This window comes from Schistosoma mansoni (assembly GCF_000237925.1).
Source record: "Schistosoma mansoni, WGS project CABG00000000 data, supercontig 0476, strain Puerto Rico, whole genome shotgun sequence".
NCBI lineage: Eukaryota > Metazoa > Platyhelminthes > Trematoda > Strigeidida > Schistosomatidae > Schistosoma > Schistosoma mansoni.
In genome coordinates this window covers 10,135-21,447 of record NW_017386300.1, presented here as the reverse complement: position 1 = coordinate 21,447, position 11,313 = coordinate 10,135, and the positions used below count along the sequence as shown (strand labels likewise).

General features: G+C 41.2%; 2 protein-coding genes across 2 annotated transcripts; both read left to right on the top strand.

Moving 5' to 3' along the window:
* Nucleotides 1-508: 508 nt before the first annotated feature.
* Nucleotides 509-1,982, top strand: Smp_199790 (alpha 1,3/4 fucosyltransferase Lewis 1; the record flags this gene model as incomplete). The annotated part of the gene is made up of 2 exons (XM_018792233.1): nt 509-532; nt 1,716-1,982. The coding sequence occupies 2 exons, from the start codon at nt 509-511 to the stop codon at nt 1,980-1,982; spliced, it is 291 nt and encodes a 96-aa protein (XP_018644756.1).
* Nucleotides 1,983-10,499: 8,517 nt separating this feature from the next.
* Nucleotides 10,500-10,821, top strand: Smp_028910 (alpha(1,3)fucosyltransferase, putative; the record flags this gene model as incomplete). The annotated part of the gene is made up of 1 exon (XM_018792232.1): nt 10,500-10,821. The coding sequence occupies one exon, from the start codon at nt 10,500-10,502 to the stop codon at nt 10,803-10,805; it is 306 nt and encodes a 101-aa protein (XP_018644184.1). The 3' UTR covers nt 10,806-10,821.
* Between the last annotated feature and the right edge of the window lie 492 nt (nt 10,822-11,313).

Below are 11,313 nucleotides of genomic sequence, written 5' to 3'. Positions count from 1 at the left end.
ATTAGGATATATAGTATTGTTAGGAAGGTTGTAAATTATCCGATTGTTTATAATGTTGTTCGAATTTTGATGAATCTCTGATGAAAAGAACCTCAAATCTTAGTTTCTATTCCTCTTCATAACTAAATCCATTCTGTATAAAAATTGGGACATATGTTGTTCAATTGGATGTAAGGTTGACGAAATCATAGTTTGTGCGTAGGATTTCTGAACTATGTTTGTAATGGATGTCAAATATGATGCCCAAGAAATTACGGAGATCAACGCATGAATTTGTATTCTACTCTTGTCTCAGGTGAAGACGTTTCTCAACTATGGGCATCGTACAATTTTCACACCGATGGATTTTTCAAAATGTCATGCCTCGAAATGTGCTGTTATCACTGATATGAATAGATGGAGAGAAGCTGATGCACTTATACTGACAGAAGATAAAGTGCCAAAAGGAACTCGACCTCCAGAACAATTGTGGTTTAGTTTAATACAAGAGTCGCCTGTACATATTGCTATGGCAGGTTTTCTGGAAAATGAAGTGAGTAATTCTGGTCATAATAATATTACTTATCTTTGTCATTTCAATTCCTTCAATCATCAATGTTTACCATTAAATATCATGTAATATTACAATGTCAATACGGTTGAATGTAGGTGACGAGGTCTACGAAAGGAGGATGGATTCGTGTTACCCAGCGAATAATATCCTTGTTCTTCATTTGAATCCATGGACGGGACTAATTGTATGAAGTTTATGAGCTCCCATATAACACCTACCTATGCGTCACACAACAGTAGAAGTTGTCCAGTAAAAACGTTAAAACTTGATACGCTTTAGTACATATGTTACACTGTGTTTGATTTTGTAAGAGAAGTTTTGCAAGAAGATGAATAAATAAGTCATTTCGTGTGCAGATTTGGGTTACAATTGTGGTCAATGTTCAAAATCAGGTAAAACACATCCATTAATTTAATGGATATTCATTGATTAGTTCATGGAATTTTATATAGTTTCCAACTGATTGTTCAATTATTCGAATGAAAATAATGTTCACCTCTTGGTGGAACTCCATAGAATTCATTTCACCATTTCAGACTATTATTCTACTCTACCATATGTACTGATATGATGAGCGTGCATTTCCGGATAATTTGCAAAATGTTTTGTTTATAACAGTCGGTTGTAAGTGGTTCACAGATGAAGCTTTACTATTTGTTATGATGTGTTTTCCGAGTTAGATGGTTTAATACGGCTGTTTCCAATGTTGTTGACGACAACTTTGTCAGTAGCCACCTCATGTGAGTCAGGAAGTTTTCATCAATCTATCAGAATTAAATCGGTTTATTTCTGTAGTCAATCACAAAGAGGGTCATCAAAACGAGCTGATTCGACACTGGGTTGTAAATCCTCTGAGTCGCTTCAAAGTGATACTATGCTGTACATCATGGATTCACTCTTCATATCGTGCAGATGATAATTATTTATCTCGTTCTTTATAGCTTGAGAGACCCTTGAGCATTGCAAATACACCACGACACCAGCGATCGTGAACAAATCACTCAAGTCTGTATCGTGAATCTATAGTTCAAAACGATAAAACTCAAATCTACTCACGAACCACTTTAGTAAAACATTATTGTAATACCAAAATTACTAACTTCTTCATTTATTTCAATATCCATGATGTCATTTTACTTCAATTTATCCCTCTCATATCCAGATTAATTTTACTATCTCCTTCCGTTCGGATTCAACGATTTATTCACCATACGGTTCCTATGAACCATACATAAAGCACCATGGACCAGAAACACGGTATCCTTTACCTTCTAGAAATATCGCTAGTGGGAAATCAAAAAAAGTTGCATGGTTTGTGAGTAACTGTATACCGAAAAGTCCAAGAATGCAATATGCCAAAGAACTTTCACGACATATCTCAGTGAGTTTAACAAAGCTTAACCTTGAGTTTCTACACTTTTTTCAATAATTTCGAGGAAACGAATAATTGGGGAGAGACAAAATGTATAAAGCACGAATAAAATAATTAGTAGTATTTGAACTACTGTGAGAACTAGGAATTCCCGAAGTAGTGCAATCTAAGTATACAGAACTAGGTGAGCACTAACGAACGTATTGTGTTTGGAATTCGAAACCAGGCAGACATTAGGTACAAATGAATCACTAGCTCATACAAACACCACAATGAAGCATGCGAAATGTGTCACTCGGAACGAATTCGGGATGAGAGTGATCTTCATGTTATTATTTGTTGCATTTGCAATTATGACAAAAATGACTGAAAAGTTGATTCATGGAGAAACGAACTAATAATAATTGGAATACAATGAAACAAGGTCTACTGAAATTGTCCTCATTGATTGACAACAGTGCATGAAGTAGACATCGATTCATGTCATCAGTGTATTATTCTCAAATCTGCACGTTTGTATGTTCTATCATTGTGTTGATAGAAAGGTTTCCATCCTTGAAACTAAGACCTCTAAATCACGCATGCGGTCTTGATGGAGTTCAAGCACTGATTCTTTAGCATCACTCACTTTCACAGTCTTTCAAGAGAGGTTTCTTAGTTGCTGATTGGTCATATACCATTGACATTTAAAGACCAGCGAAGGTGTTTGATTTCCTCATGATGTCTGTTCATTATTGCAATTTATACTCAATATCAACAATTTGAATATTTGATTCTCTTTCACTTCATTGTAAATTTATCCTTCAAATATACAAGTTGGTTAGACTGTACATATAAACAAATGAGCATCTCAGAAATGCAGGTGTTATATGCATGTATATTCCTGAAATCACAGTGTTCATCATCAGTATTCAGAAATCCTGGAGAGAGAAGTTTAGCTGCTGAGGAGTCCATTATCAATACGAAATGAATGTCCAGTTCTTCCAGGTTTTCAATTATGTTCTAGCTTAGATCGATTAATTTATTTTATTTTATTTTATTTAAACACATATATATTGGTACAAAAGGGCACCGGATACATATGCGCCACACAAAATAATGAAAGTAGGAAGAGAAAGGATGAAATGATAAGGCGGACTAAAATGTACAACCAGAAGACTCTTTCAGTTAGGAAAGTTAGAACCACTCTTTATGAAGAAAGTAAAAGAAGGTTGCAGCAGGATCGCCACTGGCTTTTATTCTGAGCCATATCTGATAACGTCTCTAGCCACTGTGTTGCACCATCTCTCGGACCCCAGCCAGGGAGTCGTGAAGGACCAACAGAAGCTAGCCCTTTGCAGCTCTCTTTCATGCCACGACACCATGTCATACACTGACCTCCTCTCCGCTTTTTCCAACCAGTCCCAGGGTCGGCAAATAATGCACGACGTGGAAGTCTCTGGGACGACATTCATAGAACATGTCCAAGCCACCGAAGTCGGTGTTTCAAGATGGTGACACCAATTGAATTATCGTCTCTGCACCCGAACACACGATGCCGAACCTCTGCATTACTACCATGGTGTTGCCACTGGATGTCAGTAATCCTTCGGAGACAACGATGATCGAACACAGAGAGTCGTCTAACATCCCCAACTCGGAGAGGCCAGGTTTCACAAGCATAGAGCAAAACTGCTCTCACCGACGCGTTGTAGATCCGACCTTTTACAGCCAGACTAACATCACGAAGGCGCCAAAGATGGCCCAGATCGGCATAAGCCGATCTGGCTTTCCTTATACGTGCATCAATCTCATCACTCACGCCACCACCAGCACTTATATAGCTACCTAGATACACGAACTTCTCAACTACTTCAATCTGCTCACCATCCAGGGTGAGTACAGAATGAGAATCCTGCCAGTCTTGTAGGAGTACTTTGCACTTGGAGGGTGCAAAGCACATGACGTACCTGCGGACACTGATTGCCAACTGATTAAGTGCGGATTGCATGGCTTGAGCATTATCGCACAGTAAGACAATATCATCTGCATACTCAAGGTCGAGAAGTCGTTCTCCAGGCAACATATCCACACCGCCATTACTTACATCTATCAAAGCTGTTTCCAGAATGTCGTCGATGGCAAAGTTGAAGAAGAATGGTGAGATTGGGCAACCCTGCCTAACCCCACTGCTCGAATGGAACAAGGGAGGAAGGTGGTTGTGTGCCCTCACTCTGCCTAAGGTGTTCGTATACAGGACCTTTAAGATGTTAATGAACTTCTCAGACACACCCTTCTTCAACAGACAATCCCAGAGAACAGTCCTGTCCAACGAATCAAAGGCAGCCCTGATATCAAGAAACACTACGATTGTTGGTCTGCGATAAGTATGACGGTGTTCTAACATTTGGCGGAGGGTGAAGATATGATCAATGCATCCTCGACCAGAACGAAAACCAGCCTGCTCCTCGCGAGTCAATCGTTCTCGGGTTTTAAACAACCTACGAAGAATGATAGAAGCCAATAGTTTGTACGCAATCGGAAGTAGACTTATCCCCCGATAGTTGTTACAGGAACAACGTGAACCCTTTTTAAAGGTAGGGACGACTACCGACTCATTCCATGATGTTGGAACACTTTCTTCTTCCCAAACCTTTCCAAACAACACAGTCAATTCCTTAGTCAGAAAGTCACCACCATCTTTAAAAAGAGCCGGAGGTAAGTCATCTGGACCAGGTGATTTGTAACGTTTCAAGAGTTGGAGTTTTTTGCGGACTTCCGCCTCGTTTGGTGGATCAGTCGTCACCGGCCATGGGGGGCAGGACAAGCTGGTTGATGTTGCCGGAGCAGCAGGCCAGTTGAATTACCCTTCGAAAAACTCCGCCCATCGTCCAAGACGTTGAGAGATATTAGTGATTGGCATCCCATCATCCTCGTAGATTGTTTCACTCACACCAGACTTCTTGCTGCCAGTGGCTCGGATGAGTTGGAAGAGCTTCCGGCAGTTACCAGACGCAGCTGCTGATTCCGTCTCATTAGCACGCTCCGACCACCAAGCTTCCCGGTCCTTACGCAAGCTTTGCCTGATTTCATTACGTAACAGCCTTCGTTTGTGGTCAAACTCACGGTCACCCGGAGTAGACCGACGGGCTTCCATCAGTTGTAAGGAGCCAGAAGAAACCCAGTGCTTGTAAGCGGGACGTTTCGCGAAGCCGCAAGCGGCTTTACTCGCCATTTTCATGGCGTCGTGAAGAAGCAACCAATGCTCATCTATACTTTTCGGTGGTATGGTAGCTAGCCTAGAGGCTAGCTCCGCTCGATACTTACTTGCAACAGAAGTTGCAGCCAGTTTACTAACATCGATCCGTTGATGGCGGTCAATCCTTCGGCCACTGAAAAGTAAGGTGAGATTGGCGCAGACCAGGGCATGATCAGACTCCAGATAGGTACTCCAAAAGGAGCGGCAGTCTTGTACACAACCACGCCAGCGGTAGCTGATCGCGATGTGATCAATCTGAGTCCAGGCTTGGGATGCAGAGGGAGGACGCCAGGTGGCACACCGGCGATGACTGTGCCAGAAGTTAGTGCTAGCCAGAAACAGGTTGTGCTCTGTGCACAGTTGCAGCAAACGGTCCCCGTTATCTGTCCTGCGACCAACAAGTCCCCATCGGCCACCTAAACGACTCTCTTCTGTGCCTAGACGCCCGACCTGTGCATTCAAGTCTCCGGCTAATACTACGATATCTGTCGAACGCGCTTTCTGGAAAAGAACTGTTAACTGATGGTAAAACTCATCCTTGATTGCATCCGGGCTGCAATCTGTCGGGGCATAGGCGGAGATAACGAAAAGACACCGTTTCTCACGCCGATTTCTTCTCACTTTGATGGAACTTTCTAATCTAACAGCACATAACCGACTGTTAATGGGGATCCAATCGATTAGTGCTGCCTCAGCTGTAGCGCTTAGTGCGACACCAACGCCAGCAAGACCAGACGAAGATGCCACAGGGTCCCCGGATAAGCGCACGTGGAACAAGCTTTTCGAAGCGACAGATGGAGAGCGGATTTGTAGTACTTCACTAAAGTCTTGAATACGGGTCTCGGATAGACAGCAAACATCAACATTAAGACTTTCTAAAGACATAGCCAGCCCCATCTGTTGTCCGATCTGCATTAGTGTGCGAACGTTGAAGGAAGCCAGCTTGAACGGCGTACGTGGTTTCAGAAAGACTGCTTCAGTATTCGTAATCGGTGGAAGCATTCTCTTTCAACTAGACAGTGACTGGAGATCGTTTAGATAGGACAGAGTTTCCACCATGGGCGAGCTGCTGCATAAGTTGAAAAGTAAGGTTACATAAATTGGGGATAAAAGGGGGTGAGTTAGCGATATGGTAAATAATAATAATAATAATAATAATAATAATAATAATAATAATAAAGGTAATAATAATGATAATAATGTAAATTGTCTTGCTTCTAGTATGAGCAGGAATAGTATCGTCAATAAAATTCATCATTTCATTTATTTGTGTGTGGGCTGTGATACTGCCCGGGTGCCCAAACCGAAGCAGGTGGTTTTCTTAGGGGGCCACACCCCGAGCCTTCGACCAAAAGGTCTGATCCACAAGGCAGTGGAGCATCGTGAGGAGATGCAGTCCCATGGTAGCCGTTGACCAATGACAGGTTCGTCCGCCATTCGTTCCATCAGGATACTGGAGCCCATGTGCACCATTGGTTTGGAATGAGGGTTTTCCAACTCCCCTAGGTGGACCCTCCGTGTCCACCAACCCAGTTAAAGCGCCGGACATTCGCTTTTCGTCCTCTCACTTTCGTAAACAACACCCCCGCCACGAGAAGGGAGTGAGTAGGACTTCCCTGACAGAGGCTATATATTCGCTGGCCATGTGCGAGCATTTCGAGAGGGAGAGTGTACTCTCCCCACTCTCGGCCGTACCAGGGCATTTGGGGACTTACGAATTCAACTATTGGAATTAGAGGTAGAAACTGATCATTTTATCAAACTTACTTACTTACTTACGCCTGTTACTCCCAATGGATCATAGGCCACCGACCAGCATTCTCCAACTCACTCTGTCCTGGACCTTCCTTTATAATTCTATCCAGTTTTTGTTCATTCTTCTCATGACTGTCTCCATTTCTCGGCGTTACGTGTTCTTTGGTCTTCCTCTTCTCCTTTGACCTTCAGGATTCCATGTGAGGGCTTGTCTTGTGACACAGTTGGTTGCTTTCCTCAATGTGTGTCCTATCCACTTCCACCACTTCTTCCTGATTTATTCCTCCGCTGAAATCTAGTTTGTTCTCTCCCACAGTAACTTGTTGCTGATAGTGTCTGGCCAGCGGATCCGAAGTATCTTGCGTAGACAACTGTTGATAAACACTTGTAACTTCTGGATGATGGCTTTCGCAGTTCTCCACGTTTCCACCCCATACAGTAGAACTGTCTTGACATTTGTATCGAAAATTCTGATGTTCGTGTTAGTTGACAATTGTTTTGAGTTCCAGTTGCTCTTCATTTGTAAATATGCTGTTCTTGCCTTGCCGATCCGCGCCTTTACATCTGCATCAGATCTACCGTGTAAATCGATGGTGCTGCCCAGTTATGTGAAGGTTTTCACATCGTCCAAAGCTTCTTCGTCAAGTGTAATCCGATTGATGTATGTTGTATTGTATCGGAGAGTCTTGCTTTTCCTAATGTGCATATTGAGACCTACTGCTGCTTAGGCTGCTGCTACACTGGTCGTCTTCCGTTGCATTTGTTGTTGCGTGTGTGATAGAAGAGCCAGATCATCTGTGAAGTATAGATACTCCAGCTGCATCCTAACTGTCCAACGTATTCTGTGCTGGAATGTTGTTTGGTCTCGCTGCTTTGTCTTTCTTGATTTGTCTGATGGCCATGCTGATCTCTTCAATTGTTGGTGGGCCAACATCGATTGGGAGGTCCGTGCGTACTACTTCGATGTTGGGTGGGTCCAGTGGAGCTGGTCGATTCAAGAGTTCTTTGAAGTGTTCTACCCACCTTTATTAGGGACTTCTCGACGATCGACTGCAGTCTATCGTAGAATTGATCTTTAACGTCTTCGCTGTGGTCGTTGGTAGGCGCATAGCATTGGATGCCCTCTTTCTTTGTTTTGAAGGAGGTTTGGATGATCCTTGGTCCATGAGATTCCCATCCTATAAGTGCATTTTGTGCTTGTTTGGACGGCATCAATTCAAATCCTTGTGTATGTGGGGCATTTTCTTCTTCACGGCCGGAATATCACAGAAGCTCTCTTGAAGAAAGTCGTTGTTGTCCAACCTGGATCTTATGTGTTTCACCGATCCAAAGCACCCCAAGGTTGTATTTCCTGATTTCTACATGAATTTGGAAGACTCTCCTGGTCTCCCACATTGTTCAGGCGTTCCATGCACCTATAAAAACTGTTGCTCTGGTTTTTAGAAAAGGCATCGGCTTCGTGGCTTCCGAAGGAACTCGACTTCTATCATGAGTTATCATAATTCTTCTTTCTACTCCCAGGACAGAGTTTAAATGATTTGAATAATTTTTTCTGGTTAGTGAATTTTTGGCGAGTTGGTTTTCTACGGGATGGGATCGCTAGCCCCATGCTCAACCCTCATCCTTTATTCAGGCTTAAAATCGACAGTAGCCCCCGGAGGGGCTACAGGCGGAGTTTTTATCAAACATATGCACAACGAATTCGATGCGGTCAGTAAATTCATCATTGAAACATACAACTCATCTGTTCAATAGTTTACTAATGTTTTCTATTTTCAGGTTGATATTTATGGTGAGTGTGGTACGTTATCATGTCCAAAGTATATTCCAACTTTCACCTCATCAGTTGGCTGCTTGAAAATGATGCGCGAAAACTATAAGTTTTATTTGAGCTTTGAAAATAGTTTGTGCAGTGAATATGTAACAGGGAAGTTGTATAAAAATGCACTGAAGTAAGTGGTTTGGCATTTATCTCGCATTGTGGTGTAATCAAAGTAACCAATTTATTTATATGTGTGCGTAATCATCGTCTCAAAGTGTCACATCATTTCAGAAGAACGAAATGAAATTGTCAGAGTGAACTGGGATGGATTACAGTGATGTTGGTTTTAGTGATAGGCGGGAACATTCAACATAGAGAATATGTATCTGCAAGAGAAATGCACTCGTGTCACGAAGATGATAGAATAATGGTGGACATCCAGTTCCAATATGAGGAGTCAGAATGAATTCATCTACTGGAATGAGAGGGATGTTAAGCGATCTCACTTGTGCTTGAAAGCTGATCACTATTTTCGTGCAGGTTCTAACCAATTGGTAGTAGTAGTAGTTGTTGTTGTTGTGGTGGTGGTATTAGTGGTATGAGTAGTCGTGACATTAGTAGTAGCTTCAAGCAGCACTAGTAGCCTTGAGTCAGCTATGATTCCTTATTGGTCTTCCGAATAGCAACTTCACACCTACTCCACCACTTCCAGTCCGGAACGCAGATATCAGCCCCCACTGTATGAATCGTATATTTCATACATACGTGGTTTGTATATGCATATAATCTAGTCGCCCAATAATTTTGTGATAAGAATAAATGCTATCATAATAGATGGTGTCTAGTAGTGGAATCCAGGTCGCCCGTTTCTTCCTACTTATTGCTCGTCATTTGGATGTACCTGCATCCTTGCATTGATGTTCACCCGTGGACTGAAATCTAGTACTATGAACTCCTGGATTCCACCGCTAGCCCTCATCCATCTCTGCCCATAATGCTTGTGACTTAAAGCAATATCGAGGCAATCGACACAGGATGCACATATGTCGATCAGAGACTGATCAATGTCAGTCCTGAACATCAATGGAACGATTCAAACAAACAATACCAAAATGAATATTTAAAAATTGGTGTACAAATAATTCCTAGCAGTTACCATCCATTTATTCATCATAACAAAGGGCACATAAATTCACTCACAATCTTCAGTCGTAATAATCTATCCTTCAAGAAGCGTCACATGAGCAAGGGATTCATGATGGTGGTGGTAGTTTTAACGAATAACCGGTCTGCAATATTGTCATTCGCATTATCAATATCAGCTTCACGGTCTAATTTAACACATATTAAACCACACTTCGACAGTTTAAAGGCTTAACTCATAAACACCAAACCACAATAGTCCTTAATATCTTGTGTCCATGGAGGAAGAGCATCTCTGATCAGGATTATTCAATAAAATAGCAAGCTGAATAATGGGTCAGTGTACTGAAGTGTCCGTGACAAACATTTCTCTATCAGGTCATATTACTGACGATGCTTTGACCAAGTACTGCTACAACGGCCTTTTCAAAACTATGTGAATTAAGCAATCAAAGTTCACACTTTACAGCGTTTGTCAATTCAAAATAAAACGTTGAAACTGTCAAAAACTGAAATCTGATCTCCATCGTGCTATGAGTTGAAATTTTGACATTTTCAATGTATCTACATATTTTTGTGAATGTTGACGATTTATTTGAATGATGAAGTTTTGACCAGTGTTTAACAGTTTGAAAACTTATTATTTGTTTCAAGTAACGAATTACTTCCAATTGTGATGGGTGCCTCGATAGAAGAATATGAAAGAGTCGCTCCTCCATACTCTTTCATTCACGTTGATCAATTCGAATCACCAGCTAAACTGGCAGACTATTTGAAGTATTTGGATAAGAATGATACTGCATATAATGAATATTTTGCATGGCATGGTCATGGAATCATACATGATTGGGATTCACAACCTCAATGTGCGATGTGTCTACTGGCACATACATCTCAAGCATTTGGTCCATATTGGGTTCCGAAAGTGGCACGATGGTGGAATGATGGATGTAATGGTCGGAAATTGCGTTGGAATCCATGAAAGATGAATATTGAGAACAAAATTATTGTTTTTTTTCTAAACTGTATTAAGTTGTAATGTACATAGTGCTTTCTACTTTATACATTTTCTGGTATAGATCAAAATACATTTGAAAATGAATAAGATTTTCCACATAGAAACAATTCTGATATTTTTCGTGAAAACAGTTGTCATGTTAACTCAGACAATTTCATATGGAATGATTATGGAGTAACATAATGCTATACACTATTCACAAACGTTTGGTCATGTGATAACGAGAAAGGTATAACTGTTCATCAAGTAACCTTGAATACAGTATCAATGGAGAAGTGTTGTTAAGGAAAATAATGAAAATGCGATTTGAGGGAGGGAAAGTATTATTTTTCCAATATTAACTTTCCATCTTAACTTTCGACTAATTCTAATATAAATACCATAGGATAAAATAATTAACACCGTCTAAATTGAAATTTCAACTGATTTAAGTGAATATAAATAGGTGGGTTGTTTGAGGAGACTTTTAGTA